The sequence below is a fragment of the Drosophila novamexicana genome, unplaced genomic scaffold, assembly GCF_003285875.2.
Source record: "Drosophila novamexicana strain 15010-1031.04,08,12 unplaced genomic scaffold, DnovRS2.1 tig00000739-arrow-arrow-pilon, whole genome shotgun sequence".
Classification (NCBI taxonomy): domain Eukaryota; kingdom Metazoa; phylum Arthropoda; class Insecta; order Diptera; family Drosophilidae; genus Drosophila; species Drosophila novamexicana.
In genome coordinates, this window is record NW_020824819.1 from 2,139,892 (window position 1) to 2,164,332 (window position 24,441).

General features: G+C 43.2%; 3 protein-coding genes across 3 annotated transcripts in view; 1 reads left to right on the forward strand and 2 right to left on the reverse strand.

Moving 5' to 3' along the window:
- Positions 1-24,441, forward strand: part of LOC115763443 (LIM/homeobox protein Lhx3) — a 29,702-nt gene that overhangs the window by 1,238 nt on the left and 4,023 nt on the right. The gene's annotated exons all lie outside the window — the stretch shown is intronic.
- On the reverse strand, positions 1,905-2,616 carry LOC115763445. The gene has a single exon (XM_030706013.1). It carries the CDS (start codon positions 2,595-2,597, stop codon positions 1,956-1,958), a length of 642 nt encoding a protein of 213 aa, XP_030561873.1. The 5' UTR covers positions 2,598-2,616; the 3' UTR covers positions 1,905-1,955.
- On the reverse strand, positions 2,571-3,034 carry LOC115763446. Its single transcript, XM_030706014.1, has 2 exons — positions 2,958-3,034; positions 2,571-2,787 (listed from the first exon to the last, which is right to left on the reverse strand). Exon 2 carries the CDS (start codon positions 2,785-2,787, stop codon positions 2,581-2,583), a length of 207 nt encoding a protein of 68 aa, XP_030561874.1. The 5' UTR covers positions 2,958-3,034; the 3' UTR covers positions 2,571-2,580.

The following is a 24,441-nucleotide window of genomic DNA, read 5'->3' on the forward strand; positions in this document are numbered from 1 at the left end:
TAGCCACAACTGCTTACCCTTGCCACAATAACTCTTGTGGCAACTGAAATTAATAATATAATGGCAGAAATTAAAACAAGGGCTTAGTCTTTAATTATTATTATAAGCTGTATCCACAGAAAAGCGTAGGCACAAAGAAATTGTCGAAATGGATGCAGCATGCACGTTTATTCTTTATCTTACCTGTAAAGGTAAGAAAATTGTACCAGCGAATCCCGATTAGTTAAGTTATTCGAAAGTTCAGCCCATGCTTGTCCTTAGTTGGAGACCATTAAATCAAAGGCAAATTCAATTTTGAGAGCTTCCTTAATTTGAAGCCAAGTTAAATGCAGAATATATTTAAAAATATTTTTGTTTTTTAAAGACCAGGTATCAGCTAGTCGGGCACGCTCGCCAAGGAAATTTATTATTCCCTTTATACTCGCATTGCCTAAGCGTAAAATTTCATTCTATCCCCAGCTAAAATCGACACATTCTCTTTCTCGACTGTTTTCTCTTGCAAGGCAAATCCCTGGCTGAAAGACTTATGTGCTTTTTCTTACCAATCCTGTCACAATTTTGATTTTGATTCATGCTTCACATGTTTCGCGATCCCACGCAAATCAATTGACAAGCTAAGGCCGCAGCTAGAAGCCAGCCCAAAATGTTGACAACTGACACAATGGCAGACGGGACGGAGGACACGCGCCGTCGTCGTCGTCGTCGTCGGAGATATGTGCAGACAAGACAATGGCAAAGTCGAAGCCAAAAATTGTTGACAATGTCCAAATGGCTTAGACTTCGTACAGCGCTATTGTCGCTAATGCGCAGGGAATAACCAGAGATCCTCGAGTCCCAATCCCAGCCCATTTCGTGCACGTGCTGCAGCATTGAAAAGAGCATAGACAAGGCTGCAGCAACAACAACAACAACAACAACAACAACAACAATTGTTGATGGACCTGGGCGCGTTTTCAAGTACGCCGGGATTTTGTTTAGTACACGCGTAATTACAAACAAATAAATAACAGGGCAGTGCTAAAACCGCATATGCCCGTCGCCGAGGCCACGTGTCGTTAATATACAGCTCCGGTGCCGGCAAGCCCGACCAAACCAGCTATATACGAGACACATCCCAGTGGAGTTGAGCGGCGTTCGACGAGCGTCGTGCAAAACGAGCAGAAAAATTGAATTATGCGCCTGCGGGGCTTCCCCCCCGTCCCTTTGCCATCCCGCCTGCCGGCCTGCCCTGAGCAATTCAAGAACCGGCAATCGACAAATATTTTGTTATTTGCACATAAACATATTTATCGAGTTTGGGTTGCTGTTTGTTGTGCGTAAGGGGCTCCGTCGACTGAGGGAAGCTCGCTGCACCCACGGGTGTTCGGTTTCACCCGTTCGCAACTTCTTGGCGCTGCCAGCGGAAAGTGAAGCACCGTATATATCGCATTTGGTTTGGGCCTGTCAAAAATTGTGTAAATATGTTTGTCATTTCCACTTGCCTATGGCCGTGCACTTAGCACTGGGCAAACATACCCACTCCGCGGAGACTAGCGCAAGTCCCTCAACCCCAGCCCCGGGACAACCCTCAACTGTGGGCTAGCGCACTTGTCGCTCACTCGACCGACCGAGCGACCGACCGAGCGACCCGCCGCCTGCCGCGTGCCGTTCGTTAGCCGTTCTTGTGTGGCTTTCCTATTAACGTTGAGGGTACCCGGCACCCTCCATATTACCCGGCACCCTACGATGCTTAATGCTTAAGCGTATCGCTTTGGCTTGTTGTTTCCTTCCGACATCCTTCCGGGGGTGGCTTTTGTTGCCTTTTGCGCACGTAATTTGTCATAATGTCAACAAGCGAATGATGCGCAGCTCAGGACCAGCCCAAGCCCAAGCCCATCAGGATCGGGAGTGAGTACAGCAAGTGGTTAAGCGAGACTAGAAATTTAGAAATTGTATTTGAAAAACAATCGCACTCTCTACATGTACTGATAGGCAATTAGATATATGGCTTGCCTGTTCCCGCCGGATGCCTCGTGAATGAGTGCCACCTCGTTGCAAAGCAGGTTGCGCAGGTCGTCGCGTATGGCCTGGACGTGTGCATCCGTTGTGTTGGCCTCCACGGCCACATGGATTTCGTGTAGATAGTTGCCCGGATAGGGCCGCTGCTGGCTGATGTAGGACGTGCTGCTCAGGCTGTAGTTGCTGCCGGCCGTGGCCGTCTGGTAGCTGCTTTCCGTGGTATATCCCGAGGATTGCGAGTCAGTTACTGTCAGTTCTGCGCTTCCAATCGTGCAGGCACTGCTGTTGCATCTTGCCGGCAGCGATAGATCAGGTTCTGGAGGATTTACTCGATCCACTCGACTTCTCGCTAATTGTTCGGAGCTGGTGCGCCGCAAGCGTTTCGCCGGATTCAACAAGGAGGTCTGACTGTGCTGGAAGCTGCTGTCCGACTGGGTTTTGCGCGGCAACTCGTTTTTTCCCCGTTCTTCCAGCAAAATATTAATCGACTTCTTGGACTCGATGGGACAAGCCTGCTGGTGGGTCGACGAAGAACTTTGTGGCAATGGATCTGTGTCTCTGCGCGATTGACCAATTTCTTGATTATTCACCTTTTCCATTGTTATGACGGGCGGGTGCCAAGATCTTCCGGGGCACAGGTCCGCCCAAGAATTTGCAGCCCAGCGAAAGCTCGGTTATTGTGCCAACCTCCTCGGTGAACTCCGTTTGAGTGCAACAACTGAAAGTCTTATGCACTTTTGCCAGATCGCAGCGAAAAGCGTTGTAGGCAGCCCAATTGACATCGGACATCTGCGTATAGTTTGTATAATCATTATTTGTTGTACGAGCTTACGTTCCTATGGTTGGATATGGCTAATTACTGACACCTACTGTGGAGCACCCTTTCTGTAGCTTCTCATTTGAGGCCGAATTTGTATCCTTACCCGAACTCATAACTAATTATTGTTGAATCAACTCACCCCTAACAAGCTTCTAAATTTTGGACCGAAACTCTACTCAGGCACATAACTACTTCCATATGCCTAGCTCATCGGTTCAAAGACAGCTCAAGCAAGGCATTTTGATTGACAAATAGATCCATTTCAAATTCTTGGGCACAGCGTATAAATGCGTCCCATCCTTCTCAAACTTAAGACTGTCACGACAAGACTGACTCTGGCGGATACCATTGATTCTAACTTTTAGTAATTTATTCGATAGACCTTAAACATATTTTCGAATGAATTTCAAGATAGTTCATTTTTTATAGGCTAAAACTGGGCATAAAACGTGCCACGAGCAAAGCCGGGTAATATATGCTAGTCTTAGATATGCGAAAAGCCATCGTTGGTTAAGTTTTTCCATTTTTATTGAAATCCACTCATTTTTGAAGAAAAATCTTGCAATGTTTGGTTTAGGGTAAACAATATTAATAATAATATTTATTATAATAATAACAATATTGTTAATATTAATAATTATAAAATTAATAATAATTGTAATATTGTTTGGAAGTGAGACTTGTAGCTTAATACATTCAGATATTTATATTATTTCACCGAGTTCCTGCTGTGATCAAAACTTTCTATCTAAGTTACTTGGTGTAGAATCGGTTGAAAGAACTAAGATGTTACTTGAGGTGATATTTTTTTAGGACATATTTTGGATAAATAGTAGATATCTGGTGCAAGAATATTTGCCGAATTAGGTGTGACTTATTTTTAAAATTCCAAGGATATTCTCAAAAGCTTTTAAAATGTATATGTATGTATAAATCTTCATCAGCAAATGGTGATCGGGTACAAAGAACGCAAATTTCGCTAGATTATCTCGGATGTTAATCCCGATCAAGAGAATGTAAGTTCTTTGAAGCTACAAATGACTTCCTCCTCCGACTCATCGCAGTGCTTATTGATTTTCAGGAAAAATGAGAGAAACTTTCTTTTGTAATAAACTTGATTTAGGCATGATACACAAGGTCGCACAGATTTATTAGTCGCTGCAACAGTTTCTTGGAGCTTAACGCCATCATGATCAAACTTATATAACATTGTCATATTTATATAATCATCCGAGTCATATTAGTCTAGCTAAGTCTGCCCGCTGGGAGGTGCATATGAGTTGATCGATATGACGGGGTTGACTCATCAGATAAGTTTGGTGTGTTACAGGTAATTCCTAGACTTGGTAACGACATTAAACCTATCACTATTTCTTATGCTATGCTCTTAGTTTTAGATCTTAGTTTTCGATCTTAGATCCGAAATTTTCGCCGCCCTCCTCTGAACAGATGCCTTTCTGTAGTGAATCGCGCATTTTTCATTGCTAGGCCAAACAACAAATGAAAATATTTATAAAAAAAAAAGGGAGCTCACGGGCTTGTAGCCAAGTTGAGAAATCAGTTGATGTTGTTATTGTTATTTTTGCTGTTGGTTGTTCGTTTTTCGTTGTTCGTTGTTTTTCATGGCGTCCACATAAATCATTTTTTGTTCGCCATTGCCCGGACTGCCTGCTGCATATTTCATGGCGGTTTGTTTACTCTACTCATGAAGTGGGGGGTGCCGGCAGTCAGTGGGGCTGCAGCGATGAGTCGGAGAGAGGGGAGGGGGCAACTTGCGCTTAGCATCGACGACAGCTCTTTGACTAGGCTGCTTTGCTGGCAGGTAAGGTTAGCCAAGCAGCCGCCTTCCGCCTTCCGGCTGCCCCTCACTTTTGCTCCACTTTACGAGAATATCTGTTTGTTTCTTTTTGGCTTTATTATTTTATTTTATTATTTTTTTGCCAACATGTACTCCGAGTTACCCCAGCCCGCAGTCGCGGCCCCAAAAGAAGCAATTCGTGCGAAGGGGAGGATGTGGGCGAATGTTTAACTTACGTTAAGTAAATAATGGGGCGTTCATATGACATTGCCAGGGGGAGTGTGAGGGGCGTAGGCCTGGCCCGAGCACATACCCAACTAGAGAGAGGGTATATTTATATATGTGTGCATGTGTGTGTGTGTGTGTGTGTGTGTGTAAGTGTGTTTGCAGTCCCTGTTTACTTGCACATTTCCTTTTTGCTTAATAAAATAAAATATGAAAGTTGCTTGCTAAAAAATCAGAAACACAAAGTCTTGTGCAGCCAACTGGGGCAGGCTGGGGCAGGCTAACCTGCCATAGCAGTTCAGAGCCTTGGGACTTATTTTTTTGAATATGGTTGTCCTTGTTCAATCAATTAATTCTATGCCCGACAGGACAAATAACATCCAGATAAAGGCTACGAACCGATTTTGATCGGAACTGGCTTGAATCCACCCGAAACCCTCATATTTCTTTAGATATTGGCAAATAATATAAGTTTTATTATCATAAATTAAAATAAAAGGGATCCGAATGGAATCCCGAATCCAGCCTCGAGCTGCCTGTACAAGCATGCGACTGCACAAAAATGAGAAAAGGTATCCAAAAAGTGCAATATTCTTGAACTGCGTATACGACTCGAGAAGTTCTAAGCCAAGTTGGGTATATCTACGCCATATTATCTTCTAGTTATGCCTTACAAAACATATCTCAATATTGAGATCGATATTTTTAAATTGGGGAGAGATAAGAGAAATATAACAAGTAAAAGGTTCTAGTCGGAAGCTCCCGACTAGGGGATACCCTGAACCCTCTTCTTCCAACATCAAATGTATATATATATATTCTATTTTAGAAGCTTTATGTCAAGTTTGGTGACTCTAGCTCTTATTATTTACCAAAATTGCCCAAAAAACAGGATATCGATATCGATTTTTATCGATTGCTTGGAAACGGAGTAAATGATCGATTATCGGAAACAAACTCGATCTGCGCGGGAACAAGGAGCACCTACATCTAAAATTTCTCTAGCTCTTGGATTTCGCACAAATACAATATACCCTTATACAAATTTTTAATGGGTTCAGGGTATAAAAAGCCCATTCTGCGCCTGCCAAATTTCAGGTCTCTAGCTGATTTAGTTTTCGACGGACAGACAGACAAACTTAACCCGACATCCTGATCAAGAATATATATACTTTTATCTAAATTTGCCAATTTACCGTTTCCTATGCATTCTGGAATAAAAGTAGGGAAATAAAAAAAGACATCCAAAGCTTTATTTGCGACCAATTTGTAACAATTTTACAGATATATTATTAGTATAATAAAGTTCGTAATTCCTGAGTTTAATCAAGATATCTAGAAGACAGAAACTTTTTCCCATTCAAGAACTCGACTTAAGCTTGAATAAAGTTAAATGTGTTTCACTATATTTTTGTTTTTATTGTTTTATGTCTGATCATAAACATTCGAACCAATTTAATTACTTTTAATTTATTACTTCATATTAAACATAATAGATTAACTTATTAGTTACATTTTATAGCAATCGTGAAGCCACCAACCAGAATTATAAGTTTCGCTTGATTGTGATCTTTATTTTGATCGAGAATTTCACATCGAGATGATCAGGCAATGCATTGTCCCAATGATATTTGGCTAAGATAATAATCTCCTCCGCCTTTCGAGTTCCTTAGTTATGGCTGCATTTTCCATGTTTTTAGATTCAGATTCAATTTTTCAGATTTTATTGTTATTTCTGGTAACTAATACATCTTGAATTTGATCCACAAGAGCTTTGTCCGACACGATCAAGTCAAGTCATTCGCCCAGCAACATTTTTTATATTCATTGCTTATTTCAGGTTGACTTTTCCTTTCGTTTTTCTTTCGTTTTCCTTTCGATTGCGGCTTGATTGTATACTGTAGCAAGAGCTTCTGCAATTGCTATTCATCTCCTAATGCAAGGTTGATCAGATATATAATTTATATATAATTTAGATATACTCTTAGATCAACCCGCACTTCGCATTCAATTACAGATTTCTCCATATCTCCCTAACCGTCCTTCCCTTACCTCTGGCTAAGAAACCCCGATACGCTTTAAATTAAACCTGTTTGCAATAAATCCTTTAAAGCTTTGATCAAAACAAATTCTTATATAAAATTTTAACAAAACATATTTGAATTACTTATTTGAAAATTGTGCCAATAATTTGATAGAAGTAAATTTTGTCGTTAATTTAATTTAAATTGTAAGAGTTCTCGAAGATAACATTGGAGTTTGGCATGGCTCAGATTTGTTCATATGCATATACGAATGCGCCCACTGTGCGATGTGAAATAAAAATAAAAATTAAAAAGAAAAAAGCAAAACAATACAAACACAAGCCAAAAACAAACACAAAGGCAAGGTCTATGATGTTGGCTTCCAATCCTGCCTCTGCCTCTTACCATGGCGGGCAGGGCGGGCAAGGAAGCGCACAGCAGCTGGCTTAGGAAGCTGAAAAGTGGCAAAAGAAGAAGAAGAAATGGGGTACGCGAACAAGCTGGATTCGTGCGAGTACTAGATATGTAGAACCTTCTGCGCGAACAATATCCCGCAGCGAACTTTATTAAATTACACGATTTTGACAGTTAAGCAGCAACCAGGCTCCCTCCCCATCCCCCTCAACATGCCCATTCTCGTGCTTGAGTGTTGCCAAGTGAAAATCATAATTTTTTCTTATACTTTATGTAATGCTACTGCAGCAGCCCCCTTTACCCAACACGCCTCCCTTTCTCGTCGCTTAGCCGCCATTTCGACATTTCCCTCTTCAAATATTTCTCCCCACCCGCACACAAATTTGCGTTGTCTGGCAACGCCGAGGACTTTTCGAGTATTCCTTGGGGGCCGGTTTAGGCAAATAGGAACGCAGGAGCATGGGAACGGGAAACGGCCTAAGTCGAAATCTTGGCAATTGCGCGATTCACTTGTGGCCGGGAGCGGTTACCAACTTTTATCATTCCGCAATTAGCGTGGCCATGTCTGCAGCGCTTATCGTTTGTAGTCGGTAGTCGGGTGCGGGTCAAAAACTTGCCAGATACTCCTCTAACAAGCCGCTGTCGCTGCCGCTGCTGCTGCCGCTACCAACGGTAAATATTTGTACAGCGTTTCAGTCGATACCTTGAAAAACGGGACAACAACAGCAGCGATAACGTCTACACTGTGCACTATACCAGGTGTGCGTGTGTGTGTGTGTGTGTGTGTGCTTGTACGTATAGAGGTGTATTTTCCTATAAATACGCAACGTGTGCATTCTTTACTAGCTCTTAAACAAAAGTAGGTGTACGCCCGACGGGCAGATACGCTGTATCCAAATATTCTAAGTTATCCTTATACAACTGTACAAAACGCATCCACAAGGGTGGACTTTACGTCCCTTAGGCCTAACGGTAGTGACAAAGATATATAAACATATATATAAATTTAAAACTTCGCCATATGTTCGTCTGGCTTTTGAAGAACGAACGGCCAGTCGGCTGGCATGACGTGTGAAGTGGGAAAAGCCAGTTGAGAAACCAGGCTAGAGATTTTTTCAAATGTAATTGTCTTTTTCTTGAACACCTTGTGCTTTTATTGCTAACCTTTATTAAAGTTGCAGCACCCAAATATGGCACCCAACTCTACGAGTTTTACGAGATCAACAAAGTTATACACGTACGACTCGGTTCGTCATCTTAGTTTTGAATCAGCGATACCTCCTCCTGGTCACATAACCAAGTATACCCTCTATACAATTATTTTCAATGGGTACATGGTATAAAAATAGAGAACTGTTTAAGAACAGAGCCAGGTATCTGTACCAGTCTCGTCTCTGTCTGGGGGCATGTTCGACGGTTATCTATGGTACTTAAACGGCATGGTACAAGATTTGCCCATTGAGACGAGACATAGGTATATGCTTACATTTTCACCGGCTACATGACCTCATACATAAATGTTCCGATAAGAAAACATGCCTAGCTGCACGCCGATTCTTAACTGTTTTCCCGAAAACTACAAGCCGATTTTCACTTTGCAAGAAAAATAGTACACGCACACAAAAAAAAAAGCCAGAAACTCCGCCAGCCTGCCTTTACCCGTTCGCAGTGTTAAATGAGGCCTATTAACATGCATGTTAATATGCATGTTGACGGTAATGCGAATTCTTTTCATGTGCAACCCTCTAACTGGCACCCCCTCTGTCTCTCTCTATCCCCCTCTCTCTTTCTTCTGTCTCGCCCTCTCTTTGACTTTGACTCTGATTATGCCAGGGCAACCTTTTGCGAGGAGAGTGCGCCTTTTATTCCTTTATGCTATCTGTGATTATTTTCCACATCGCTATGCCCATTGTCTGCCAGTCAGCGAGCTTTTGTCCGAGCGTATCTAAACAGGTGGTCCCAGCATGTGGCCGGGCCGGGCTACTGAAGTTCCATTTCTTATTGTCTGATCCGGTGCACCCTCGGAGTTTTCCCCCTCGCCCTTTTGTTTTGCTGGTGCTACCCGTTTGTGAATTTACCTTTCAATCAAGAATGATATTATATATTTAAGCAAATATGCAAACACAGCAGCCAGACAGTCTGCGTTTTGATTTCTGGGCCTCAAGTCAACCGCAAATTATTTACGTATAATATTTTTTAAACAGGTGCGCTAATTGTCGATTGCAGTTTTGAATATTAACAGCATTTAAGGGTTACGCTGGTGCTGTTTTTTCAAACAATAGTTACAATTGGGACTATATTTAGAGCTTTGTCATTATAAAACAATCGAATTTTCGTTATGTCAATAGCTAACAATAATCGCCGTGATTACTTAACTTATCTACCAGCCGAAGGTGGAGTGACTCTAGCCCATGTCTAACGCTCATGAGAGGCACATCAAGTGGGCTTTTCAGCACTAAAATACTACAAAAACTTATTTGTCATTTTGGATCACATAGGCCGAGTGGTCGAAAAGCAAACGCTTTTGGCATTGAGTGTAGAAATCCGATCGATTACGAGACCCAAAGTAAAAAGTCACATCATTTAAGTGGCATACCCAACTATCATATACCCGCACTATTGGCTTAAGAATGTAGATTTTATATATATTTAAATATATATATTTATATATATGTATTTCATACTTAATCCGTAGTGGTCGTATTTATTTTCTTCGCTTGCCATCTGATTTGAGGGTTGTTGGAAGAAAAGTTAAGAATTTAAAAAGTTTTTTAAAGAAAATATTGTATACACACATATTGAATCGAAGATTCTTGAAAATCCACGGATTATACTGACTTCTTTTTTTTAACAAAACTTTAACTGATTTTTGTAGAAAATTAACTGGTTTATACTGAATTTTCGATTCAATATGGTATTAAACCTCCATCCGAATTAATTTTCCTTAATTAATTCGGATGGAGGTTTTATACCATATTGAATCGAAAAATCTTGAAAATCAACTCCACGGATTATAGTAAAGACTTTATTTTTTTTCAAATCGTGTGTAAAATGTCATTTAATCAAGTTGTGGAATATTATTTTATATTATGGAAAGTATAGTATGGACTTTGGGCAATTAATGGAATGTGATAATAATGTATAAGTTTAAAGAAAAAACCCTGTACTATGCAAAGTCCGATAGAACTCGCTAGTTTATAATGAACTACTATGATTAATTGTTAGTAAAAAAAAAACAATTTTCACACCTTGAATGATGAATAGAAATAGTTGTCACTTATGCGTAAAATCTTGGCTCACGATAAGGTCGCGACTTGCAGATCAGCTCATTGTATTGTATTGATTTGATGAAGCAGTTGGGCACTTCGGTCGGCTTATCAGGATTGGGAACGATAAGTTAACGTTACAGTTCACACTCAACGTTAGCCAAATAGATAAGTGTCACTCTTGGCACACGAATTCAAAAACAACACCAGATCTGGGGGCAAACGTAACTCCTAGCTAGACAGTTTCGATTGTTGTGCAACGAACCCGCAATCCGTGCAACTTCTAAGCGGTGCCGCCGGGTCTGTTTGCGCTTCTAGCGCTATTTGCTCTACTATATGTTGTACTACTTTCCTTCTATTGCCTGCAGCCCTAACTCGGGCGACCACTCGAAAATGTCAAACAAAGTTTTATAACTGGAAGCCGTATCTATCCGTGAAGTGCCGGGTCTCCAGTGGGGGCTTACCTACTACTCCAGGTGGTTTAGTCCACTGAAGTGCCATAAATGTGGCAGTGATTGCGTCTGGAGTAGCTGATTATGGGCTGTTGTAAGGCCTGCTACTTGGATTTAAGTCAACTATAATCGTTTATTAAATCTAAAGTAAAGTTATTTAAGCACTTTGATCTTACCGCCCGCCGACAACCCTCTCTTGATAGCGCTATGCTTTCCAGTGGCACTCACTGTTGACCCAGTAAGAGAAGTAGGGGAAGGGCACGGCTAGATAAAGAGGATCAACACGATAAGCCAGAATATTTTGCACCAGAACATCACACAAGCCCACAAATCAAAAGTCTGCCCAAGTAAAAAATATGCTATATATTTTACAAGGTTGGAGTTTCCCGGTGTCATCTAATAAACATTCTAAGATCTGTCTAAGATTATGCAAACGATATTGGATGGTTATGTTTTTAGGAATATTAACACCTCCCGAGAATCTCGCATTACACTGAAAAAAGGGGTTCTTAAATAAGGTGTGCTTGAAAAAAGATTAACGGGCTTTATTTGGAATAAGTTCTTATAGTAGTCTTGTAGTCCCTATATTATTTTAAGACTAGACTAGACACGGTCCAGTATGTTTTCCTTATCAAAATATCCAGCGAACTCCATAAATCCCAGCTAAAATCAAGAGCTGTTAAACAGATAAATGGTTTTATTTACAAAATGCATGACACCACGTCCGAGTCTGAGTCTGGAGTGCGGCGTCCGGCGTCCGGCGTCCGGAGTCGGAGCCGGAGTACGCTCTGGCGACCTGGCCGTTTCTGACTTGAGCGTATGTCGCAAATTATGCGACGCTCAATGAAAGCGTTCAATGAACAAAATGATTTTATTGCATGCGGACTGCTAAGCCCGAAAACCACTCGAGCCATTTGGCCATATGTTGCCATTTGTGATAAAACTGCACGCAGGACGAACAGGTCGGGTGGGTTGGGCACACAGACAGACAGACGGGTAGAGAGAGAGGAGAAGAAGATGCTGTTGTCGTTTGTTGTAGTTAATGCCCAATGGGTGGCAAATTGTTTTTTATTATCGGTCGACCCCTCGATGGGCTGGGCTGTTCGCTTAGTTGGTGTGACAACGGGCCAAAGGAGTTAACGTAAGCTCGTCCCTGCCCCAGGACATTGTCGATTGCGTGAATAAAACTTTAATGGAACGACACAAATCCCATCCCCGTTGTTGTTCTTGGCGTTCCTAATGCCAACTAATTGAGTGCGAAAATGCCGTCAGTTTGTCAGAAGTTTTCTTCAGCTTTGTTTTTCGTATGATATTTTATGCGAACATATTCCAAGCACAAAAAATGACGCACAAGCTGCACTTAAAATGCACCCAGCCGGAGCGGGGCCGGGGATGAGCTCACATTTGGGAATTGCGCTTAAAAAATGCCTGCAAATGGCTGTCAAGAGTACGTGGGCGACGGCAGATCAAAAGTATATATATTTATACCATATACGTATGCACATGTGCGAGTAGATGTGGATGCCAGTCACGCCCTGGACTAGACAGTGGAAAATGGCAACTGTCACACAGGGCACTCGCCTAAATGGTTGATGGGGGCCATGGCCATTGCACGTCTTGATTTCATCTCGAATCTCGACTGAAAACTTGCAGCTAAGTAAAATTTATGGCCTGCTTCGGGGCGCCGAGCACGTGACCATGCAGCAATGCTTATGAAATCGGACTTCAAAGCGCTGAGATTGAGCTGCATCAGGATAGACAGCACAACTCCAAGCCAAGCTCATCGTTAAGAATAGAATTTGTCTATGTTTAGTTGAGACTCCTGATCTCTACGAATAAATAGGGGAAGCATGTATAGTTACAATTATGTATATTATATGATTACAGAGAAGAAGAAGGCGATATTTAAATGGTGGTGTAGCCTTTGGAGGCACCTCTCGCTGTTGGGGACAGCCAGGAACCTTATCTCCACGAATAAGTTTTTTGAAGTGCAACTTGTTTTGTCTTAGCACAACAGGTTTCATTTTAAATCGGATTTTGTTTAATTTATAGTCGAAAATTTGCTGGCTATAACGCATAAAGTATGGCCAACTATGGATACTCGTCTGCCCCCCAGCTGCCCCCATGCAAAGGGCCAGCCAACCCCAACTGCAACCCTTAGGCAGGAGCCTTTTGTCCCTTTCACGCACACTCTATCAATCTTGCACCCTCTATAAATACGACGACGTCCATTTTTGTGGCTGATATTTTAACAGCAGCAGCAGCTAAGGCAAGGCTCCGGGTTTGGGCCCCATTTAGCCAGCTCGGCGCCATCTTGGCTTCATCAAACGCACACAAAAGCCCATAAGGGCAAAGCCAAGATAATGGTAGCCTGGCAGCCAAGGACTGAGAGCAGCTCAGCCTGGTTCAGCGCATCAGACGGCCGGGGCAGGCGCGGGGCGGCAGGCAAATAAAATGGGCACCCAGCAAAGTCGTTAGACCAACCGCCTCCTCTAACCACCCCCACTTACTTAGACGCCCACCCCACACCCCCTCCCTCCAGCACCCGCATCGACCCCGCCCACCTGCAACTAGAACGTTTTGTGTGCGCGCTTCAAAAGAAAATCACCCCAAGTGTATATTTTTATAGAGACCGCAATAAACCTTTTTCTTTTCTGCCTCGTTGCCGACTCGGGCCGTGCTGCGCTTCGATGAATGTGAAAAGGTTGCTTCCCGAATCCGTAGCCCGGCTACGCCTCTGCCTGCTTGATGAAGTTCCATTTCAGACACAATACAGTTGGCAAGTCAAAAAAAAAGAAAAAAAAGAAGCAAAATGATTCAGCCATTGCCCATTTTTCTTGGCCAGGCATAACCATAAAGGCGGCCCGACAATGTGGGCCGATTGATGGTCGCAGCATTCAAAACTGGCAACGGGTAAGACCATGTGCTCCATGTGCATACATGAACCTGCCATGTCATCGCCGTCGTCCTCCTCGTCGCATGTTCTTTGGGCGTACTTCTTGTTGTTTTCTCTGTTTTATAGCCCGGTCAAGGGTGCTGCTCTGGTCAGCTCGAGCTGCTCCGTCCGGCTTGACGCTTGAATGGCTGCCAACGAGAGCGCGCCTTTTGTTGGTGCCAACAGCGCAAAAAAGCGAGCAAAAAATAAATAGAAAATGCGCACAAAATGCTTTTTGCCAAGTAACCAAAAGCGAGCGTAAAAATAGGAAAATTGAAAATAGAAAATAGAGAATGGAGAATGTGTGGCGGCGGGTTCCATTGTTTAATGGACGTCAGCTGGAATGTGCGCCACAAATTGAAAAGTTATTGTGCTGCACGTCCACTAACCAGCCACAGCTACAGCCGCGGGAAATGGCATGGGGGTGGGCATGGAAATGGGTGTGGGGAGCGGGGATTGGGGATTGGGATGTGGCGGATTGTCGTGACAAACTTGGACGACACTCGCACGTTTTTTGTGCCTAACTAAAATAGTTGACAGTTCATTTTTGGTGTGGCCGCGGCCTTTTTCTGCACCCAACCAACCCAACTTTTGTCAAGCTGTAGAAATTTACATTATTCTCTTTTTGGCATTAAGCTAAAGCCAAATGCAGTCTTGCAAAAGCTGCTCGAGTTCTGTTCACACCTATTCACACCTTGTTCGACCGCAATTAAGAGATTACAATGCCGCGCGAAAAGCGCAGCAACAAAAGCTTAACCAGCCGAGAGAAGGGCAACAACAAGTGGGAGACCAGGTAACAGGTAACACATGCATAAAGTAAATTATAATGGGCATAATAAAAACGAGCGACATTTACTTTACCTGCGTGGGTGTGTGTGTGTGTGTGTGTGGTAAGGCGGTGAGTGCTTTGTACGGAATTAAAAGCAAACGCATTAAAAGCTGTCCAAAAAGAATTTCACCTTGGCAAAGGCACAAACGACAAGCAGGGCAACAAAATGGCGCAGCTGCAGATGGCGACAGAATCTCGTTGGCCGTAAGGGAAGAAGGCACATAAACACGCGCACACACCTGTAACCGTATACGTGAAGGTAGGCGGAGAGGAAAGCGACTACATTTTTAATTATGAAACACTAAAAGTGGCAAAGCCAAAGTGCAACGTGTACAAGAAGAGGGCAATGGGCGATGGGCGATGGGCGATGGGCGATGGGGCGTTGTGCTTGGGGTCGCTTTGGCCAAGCTATTAACTTAAACGCCTTTTGCCGGTTAATGGAAATGAACCTCGTCGTGGCAATGGGCAGTTATCTGGTTAAGACAACGTTGGGGCTGCCGGCTGCCGTTGTCGACACGCGCAGGTGTTTAGTCCGACCCTCTTAACCGTTAACGGTAAACGGTTAACGGTTATGAGCAGCACAGCGTGCACGGTTCGTGTTAACATGGCCTAATTGTGGCATTGGCACAGCCCACACGCTGTACTCCTTTCTGTTCCCCTTGCAGCTGCAAATACAAAACTTGAGTGGGCGCATATTGAGTTACTGCATTTGCTTTAATTGCAGGCACGTGTGCGCAGGCACAGGTGAAGTCGTTTTGAAGTCAGGTGCGATACTCGCGCCTCTTGTAGGGCCTCCTCGCAGACAATTGTATGGAAACTTAAGCAGTGCCTAAGCCGATCGTCGCTTTCCCAAGCCCAAACGCAGCAAATTTCCACGCAGCTACAATTTCCACGCAGCACGAAACAAAACCAATAATTGATATCCATCTATACACAGGGAGGGGGGGGCAGCCGCCCCGGCGCGTGCTGCCAGGAGGCGGAGAAGAGCTCACGTACCCGCCGCTGGCCAAGCCCAAGTCCTGGGTCGTCTCTAGTTTCATGACGCTGGATGCGTTAGTTTTTATTGCGGCGTTTACTTTACTCGGCCATCAGCCGCAGCAACAATTTGAGTACCAATCGAAGTGGATATCCATATCCACACACACGCACACACACACACACACGCACACACACCCCAGCCATGTATATAAACAAAGTTAAGTGCCGTCGATGGGCTGTGTGCAACAGTTTGGCTAAGCCGAACCGTTGAAAGCAGTTCTCAAAGTCGCGCAGCTTGCCCTGGCCTGGCAGGGGGCTGGGGGCGGGAGGCGGGGTTTGCGTTCAGGGGTTGCTGCTCAAAATTGATTAAGGTCATTATGCAGCCGGGTAGAGTCGAGCTGTTAACTGGGAGCTGTGTGCAACGAGCTCGGAGCTCGGAGCTCGGAGTTCGGAGCACCGACTCACTGACACTTAATCCCAGCGGCATAATCAGCAACATATTGTAGCAAAACCCGGTTCACACTGCCATAAAAAGTAGCAGTTTTTGTATATTCGAAATTTTACACCCCGTACGCAGAGTGAAAAGAACGAAGAGGCAACGAGCTACGGGGCCAGAGGTTAAATGCCAGGGCTCGACTCTCAGCGAGCCTTAGCCGGAGTTTTATGGCTTACCCATTTCTGTTGCTAACTATAAACCTTGCCGGGCTGTCTGCACTCGTAGAGGAGTGCCATCTCCTGGCTGTGCTGCCTTTTTGGGTGCGGCTCGCATTATTCATGAGGTCAGTGGTTGAGCTTAAACCCGTTGCCAATGCCTTGCCTTCAAGGAAAATTGGCACAGCTGCCGTCAGGTAATCAACGCAGGCTTCTTCTGTCTTCTCTCTTCTGTCTTAGATCCCACTTCAAAGGAAGCAAGAACAAAGTGATATAGACGACATGAGCCACAAGTCCACGCAAAGCAACAAGTGATTTAACCCGAAACCTCTGCTCTAAAAAGCAAACCCCAACCCACTATCCACCTTCCACTATCCATGCCCTTGTCCACCCGGCCACAATGAAGGTGTCTCCTGCTTGGTAAACGCCCCTAAACGTTTCCAATGTTTTTATTACATTAAAAGCATTAACGGCATGTAAAGCGAAATACCAGCGAGTCGACAGGCAGCACAATAAAAATATTGAGTCGAGACCCTGTCGCTGTCCCCTTGCAAGGATGCAGGCGGGCAGTCACAAGCCGCAGGACAGCTCGCCAATATGTCATCAATGCCAGTGAGTAGACTCTAAAGCAAACCCTGCTTGAGGGTTGTCCGCGATAAACAGAAAACAGAACGCAACGGGGGGTTTTTTTTCTCTAAACAAACAGCGGGATTTCGTCAGAAGCGATACGCTCGTCTGTCGGATATGCTTACGTGTTTAAACGTCCGCACTCCGGAGTGCACAATTGGCAGTATTTATGTGCAAAATGCGACTATCAGAACGGGCATGGTTAAACAGAAAACGAACACAAGCTAAACCTTAACGAATCTACAAATTTGCAAATAACTCTGCAAGATGATATAATCGGAAGAACTATTGGGCTGCATCCATTAAATCTATTAAAAATATTTCAGGTTTAAATGTCATCGAGCTATAGTTCTTTAGTTATTATCAAATAATATAACTCAGTTAAGTTTATAAAAGGCTCTTCTCTGCGATTCTCATTTGATCAAATGTTTACATATTTACATTGGTTGACCCACTGTGCATATGGGTTGGTGTAAGCAGGCCGGAACTTGACTTTATCAGAGCGTCGGATATTATCCTGCCGAGCTACAACCCCAGTGCCTTTTGTTTGACTTTGTTGAATTGATTTCGTTAGGGAAATAACAACAACGGCGACTGAATACACTCGGCAGCACCCTTGAACGCGCACACTCCATACAATTTTTGCTTCTCCCTGTTTCCCTTGCTATCGTTTGCCAGCGCTGGCTCTGATGTTTCCATTTGTACAAAATAGAGCACTTAACGGGGAAACTGCAAACAAATTATTGCACTTGCTGTCACCAGAGCGAGTCATGTCCCGCCTCTCCGTCACAGTCGCAGTCGCTGCCACTGCATACACTTAAAGGATTACAAGCGGATCTGTCGCTTGTTTGCCGCTAAATGGACGCATTTACTCGCCCGGCACACACACACACACACACACACACACACACACACACAGAGAGAGAGAGAGGACAGCGAGGTGTGGGGACTGGTAACTGGTTGATGGGTGGGCGGCTTACAATGGCCGGGCGGCTGGCTTGCGCGCTTTTTATGGCCAATGAATAGATGAATGAATGCATGACAAACTGACTAACTGAATGACTGGCTGACTGACTGCTTGAGTGGGCTGGCGGTCGGTCGGTGGTTCGGTCGGATGAGTGCCCATGGAGTTACTTAATGGATTTGGTTAAGTGCTGCATTGACATTTTGATAAATGCTTTGGAACAGATGCGTTGACTGGCGCTGCGTTAAATGGGCGTTGCCATTCCTATTTTACTCCCAGCCCTGCCCTGCCCTGCCCTGCCCTACATCCTATATGGATCTCCATATTCCTTATGATAAATAGTTTATGCGCCGCACGGCCAGAAAGGAACCAAAAAGCAGTCAAACATTTGTCACAAGCCGCGAAAGTGTTTCCAAATTAATTATCCAGCAAATTGCCCGAAGCCAACACATATCCTGATGGCTCGTTTCGCCTGCTGCCATTCATCTCCCATCCAGGATGGCCTTATTAATGCATCGATTGGCAATAGCTAGACGCCAATATAACGGTCACCAAATACTAGGTAGCTCCGTCTAACTTATGGACTCGTGCAGATGGTTGATTAACCCTTTGAAAGAGGCATATCCTCAGGCATATAAGCCACAAATATATGATTCACAGCCATTTCCTTGCCCTCGCCTATCTCTTCCTATCCATTTTTATGATGTGGGCGATTTCGATGATCCCTTAATTTGTCATATTTCTTATAACTTTTTATACAGAAGGAAGCATCTCCGACCCCATAAAGTATATATATTCTTGATCACCATCAATAGCCGAGTCGATCTAGCCATGTCCGTCTGTCTGTCCGTCCGTCCGTCCGTCCGTCCGTATGTATGAGCCAAAGGATCTTAGACCTATAAGAGCTTGAGACTTGAAATTTTAGATGTAGGTGCTCCTAGTGCCTGCTCAGATCGAGTTTGCTTCTGATAATCGATAACTTACTCCGTTTCCAAGCAATCGATGAAAATCGATATCGACATCCTGTTTTTTAAGCATTTTTGGTAAATAATAAGAGCTTTTCACCAAACTTGGCACGTAGCTTCTAAAATAGAATATATATATGCATTTGATGTTGGAAGAAGAGGATTCAGGGTATCCCCTAGTCGGGAGCTCCCAACTAGAACCTCTTACTTGTTTTTTATTAGATAGGTCGAAACAAGGATCAGCATATTAAATGAACTTAAACTGCGGCATTCAAAGATAATATTTAGCAATTCGTAGTTCTTAATCTTCTTTTTATTTTTGGCCAGCTAATTATTCAGTTATCTGAGCACATTGCTCTTAACTTTATACATTCTTAAACCGCAAAATGGCGTATAGCCCAATAAAGGAAGCAGATTCTCTGCTCAGCCCACCAAAAGGACGATGGACTAGGTCCTGACCATCAACAAATGCCAGTTGTTGTTGTTGCTGCTCTTTTGTTTTTATAGGAACACAAGACACTTAGTTAGCTGCCCTCAAATGGCAAAACTTTTTGTAATGTTTTGAAGTGCCTCTAATTAGATAATAAGCGGCCCGGGCCGGAGCGGGCCGTGCAGATGACGCCGCGTTTTCCTATGCAAAGCGACAGCGCGTGCAATGGCCAACCCCGCGATGGCCAGAAATAAAAAGCCAAAGCCAAAAAGCCAAGCGCATAAAAAGGCGGCCGATGGCACCGCGTGCGCAATTTGAATCCTAATGGATGCGTGTGGCGCGACCAAACGACGGGCGGACACGCGATGAGGCCGCCATCCACCTGGAGGACAGCTGGCGAAGGTGTAAAGTTCACGTGTGTCCACTTACCAGCCAACCCTGCAGCCCAACGACCCACCGACCCACCCACCAGCCCCTCTCGCCCTCCTCTCCTGCCCAGCCCGGTGACGTTTTATTAATGCTTTTGGAGTGCTTTCAATGTTTTATCGCGCATTCTGCTCTTTGCCTCGGACTCCGGCAAAGATGTCTATCGGCCGGCTTACCCCTTGCCGGAGTGCATCGGCTGTTGCGTAATAACTTTTAGTTGGCCACTCGAACCCGAACATCCTGCACAACTGGAATATGCTCTATAAATAGCCGGCACTTCTATTATGATTATGAATTTCACTGACTTTTATCTAAATGGGTCTTTTGTTTGGTTGCCGACTAATGGAATAGGCGTAGCCTTGCCCGGTCTGCACTATTTAATATCTATTCTCCGTCGATTACGGACATTTGTAGCCGGTCTCGGCCAAAGGGAGGCCAAATTAGGGCCGACTCGAAGGGTTGCCGTCTAATCAAGTTGTCACTCTAATAACTACAAACGTCGAACATATGCCATATTACATCATGATCAATTCCAACTAAGCATAACTTGTAACAAGCATGTATGCTAAATATAACCCCCTATATGACCTCCATCCCAGAACTGGAACCTCACATTGGGCTGTGTATAATACTAATCAGGTTTACTAATGGGTTCAGTTATACAAAATATACAGCAGGAAATTTAAGGAAATATATCAACAGAAAATGCAGCTTTCTGGAATCGTAACTGTCAAAGAAAGACATTACTATATTATATCATATTGGTCTGAATATACACATGTGTAAATTCTTTCAATTATGGGCATAAAAATGGTCATACGGATAGATCCAATATATTAGTTTTAAATTCTTTTTAATATACAAATGTAATGTAACTAAGAATTTACCCAAAAAAATACTCCAACTACCATCCAACCCGGCTCTCTAATTAGCATCTGTTAACAGGACACATTCTATATATACACATTACCAAAAGGACAAAATAAGGAGAAGCCATAATTTAAAGCAGACGAAAGCAATATGAAGAAAGACATAGATGGATATTTAGTGTAAAAGATTAAGAGTATGAGAAGATACAATGATTATTAGATTGTTGATAAAATACTTGGAATTCGTGAGAATCGCATTGTAGGGCGATATTTAAAAATACCCTTTTATTATACCCTGAACCCATTAAAAATGGGTACAAGGGTATATTGTATTTGTGCAAAATCCAAATGTATGTAACAGGCAGAAGGAAGCATCTCCGACCCCATAAAGTATATATATTCTTGATCAGCATCAATAGCCGAGTCGATCTAGCCATGTCTGTTTGTTCGTCCGTCCGTCCGTCCGTCCGTCCGTATGTATGAACGCAAGGATCTTAGAACCTATAAGAGCTAGAGACTTGATGTAGATGCTCCTAGTTCCCTCGCAGATCGAGTTTGTTTCCGATAATCTAAAACGTACTCCGTTTCCAAGCAATCGATACAAATCGATATCGATATCCTGTTTTTTGGGCAATTTTGGTAAATAATAAGAGCTAGAGTCACCAAACTTGACATATAGCTTCTAAAATAGAATATATATATACATTTGATGTTGGAAGAAGAGGGTTCAGGGTATCCCCTAGTCGGGAGCTCCCGACTAGAACCTCTTACTTGTTTTTAATTTGCAAAATTGTACTCTTCGCTCATTCGGAACAATTTTTAAGTCGAAATGTCCTACGTCCTATGTGACGGGCTAGCTTTTTATTTTTTCAGTGAACTCCACGCCTTCAGACATAATGTCAATCTTCTATATATCTATATATATTTGAAAGATCGCGTTGATCTTCTTTGTAAACCTGAAGCAACGAGCTTTTGAAAAAATGTACAGTTGTTTAAGGAATATCGTACGTTTTTGCAAAAACTACAGATCCTACGGTTCCAGGTATATGAACTATCAATCCTGAAAGTATGCAGTAAAATCTGTCAATTGTTAATGTGTTTTACAAAAAGTTTTAAAAAAAAGTTTAAAGATATAGTGCTCTTAAAACCTTTAAAATGGCCGGCTACTTAACATATTTAATTGTTTTAAATGCAAAGGATAGATAATTTGAACTATTTAAGGTGCTCAAAGTGAGAAAAGTACAACATATTTTTCCATTACCATAGTTATCGTAACAGAGAACCTTTAAAAACGAAAATAGGAGACTTTAGCTAAAAACTGGAGAATATATAGGCATTTGTATAATCGAGGTTGGAAACTCGGAAACCCTGGACAAAATGAATTGTTCACATCATAAATTGCCTATAAACGACATACCTATATGGAAGAGGCCTTCCAGCCTGCAATATTGTTGCTTAGAGCTGGTTTTTCTGGGAGTATAATAATAACAATACATTTAAAATATACATAAATGAACATATACATAAATTGAATTCGAATAAGCTGCGAATTGCAAATCCTTTGAGCTGAACACTGTTAATATCTTTGATAAATGCTTTTCAATGCATATGTAAAAGCATAAATTAGCAAGAAAATCGTGAAAATTCATGCAGCACGAGGTCCTTTAAAGCATTTGACCAGCTGCCGGCGACGGCAAAGCCAAGCAAATAAGCAGGAGCTTAAGAGCAGCAACAAAACGTGGCGCATTCAAGTTTTAACGCCAGCTACAAGACAGGCCAAAGCCCAAGTGAATTTGGCAGGACGCAGAACACAAGGACTACGGCTCAAATGCCAGCCATTTTGTTGGCTCTCTACCGCCCGCTCTCTCAGCGCCCCCCCTTAGCATTATAACTGTTGTTATTTGTGTTGTGCAAAGTGTGTGGGTGGAACTGTACCGTACCGCCCCGCCACGCCCCGTACCGAGCCGCCCTTGCTGTGCTTTTGTCTTTTGGTATGCTGCGATTATGCAACAAGCTGGCAGCGTGTCCAGTTCTAAATGCCATTTTTTGGCAATATGCATTTTTGAAGAGCATTCGCAACCAGCCCATAAAGCAAGCCGACGAGAGAGCGGGGAAGGGAAGGGAAGAGCGAAAGCTCCTAAGCCAGGCGTACGCACATATGTGCAGTTACAAAACAAACAAAAAACAGCCCGAAGAAGAGACAGCTCCGGCCCTGGGACTGCAGAAAATGTAATCCCTGCTTTGGCGCACATTTCACGAGTACCTTTCAGGTTTCTAGCATATTTAAGCCCCCATTTATCCAGCAGCCTGGTCCTCTTATTGTCCCTGAACCTAAGCTTTCGTACTTACTTACATGAATGTGCTTGTGTGTGTGCGTGTGTGTGTGTGTGTAAGCTTTCGCTGTCCGTCTGCAGCTCACGCAATTTCAACATCATTTTAGACGCCTTCGATTGCGGCCGCGGCTTTGTCCATGTGGCTTTTATCTGCTTTTAACTGCTTTAAACTGGTTTTGCCTTTGAGGCAACATGAAATTTTCTGTAGCGCTCCTTAAAGTATACCTCAATATGAATGCAGACAAGTTCATAATATACATAATGCGAAGAGCTATTATTGATTGATTAGTTGCAAAATACAATAAACAAATAAACATTGAGGTTAGGTCGCGCATAATTTGCTATTTGCGACAATGCGAATGTCAATAAAACTCCAAAAACGTTGGCCGGACTGCAGCCTGTGGCTAGAGACATTGAAATCAATTTGAACGCGCAGCCATTTACCGTTAGTCGTCGTACATCAGTCGATCCGCTTGGCAGCCAGACGAAAATTTAACAGCTTTAAGGTCACTTTACAGTTAAACAATGACACAACAGTACATATCATAACAACAATAACGCACTGGCAGCCAAGTGGTTTGCCCGTATGTGTGTGTGTGTGTGTGCGAACAAATTTATGTATATTTTTAATATACGTACAAATTCGCAACACTGGACGCAGACAAGAGAGAGATAGAGAAAGAAAGAGAGAGAGAGAGAGAGACACACGCAGAGAGAAAGAACGAAAGAGAGAGATATTATTAGATAGCAAGCGAGTGAGCAGAAAAAGCTGAAAAAGCTTTGAGACCACTCCCCGAAAAGTTCAGGCGACGGCGCAACGTCGACGAACACAAAACAACCAATCCCAGGCATAAATATACAAAAAAAAAAAAAAAAAACAACATGCACACATACACATGGACAAAGCGAAAAACTGAAACGTACACACACAGTCACACGCACAGCGACAGATAGAAGCAAAAGCAATGTGTTACAATGCAATTTCCCCGCCAAAGCGAATGTTGTTGTTGTTGTTGTTGTTAGTGTTATTGTTGCTGTTTGCCGTTGCTGTTAGGAGACCAACCCAAACTCAATTGTTCGGGCCAAAAGACAAAAAGGCAAGCTTGGAAAACTGGCACAGCCAAAATATGAGCAACAACAACAAAACGAGAACAAGAACGAGAACAAGAACAACAATAACATACATATATACATAACTAAAAGCACAGGGTGCAGCAGCAGTTTCCAATTGGAAGTGCAGTTTGATTTCTAAGGGTTGGGCTGTTGGCGTGATTATGTCAGCAGCAGTACGTCTGTGTGTGTGTGTGTGTGTGCGCCACCTTCACCCACCACCATCAAGAACAGATGACTGCAAAGCAAAGCAGCGGTTCGTCAGTTGCTTTCCAAGCGCTGACGCCGCCGCACTTGCTCTACGAGCGCTCGGTCGTCATTCGTGCG

Excerpts from the sequence above, each read along its gene's own strand:
- LOC115763445 (XM_030706013.1), bottom strand. The coding sequence starts at position 2,597 with ATGGAAAAGGTGAATAATCAAGAAATTGGTCAATCGCGCAGAGACACA.
- LOC115763446 (XM_030706014.1), bottom strand. The coding sequence starts at position 2,787 with ATGTCCGATGTCAATTGGGCTGCCTACAACGCTTTTCGCTGCGATCTG.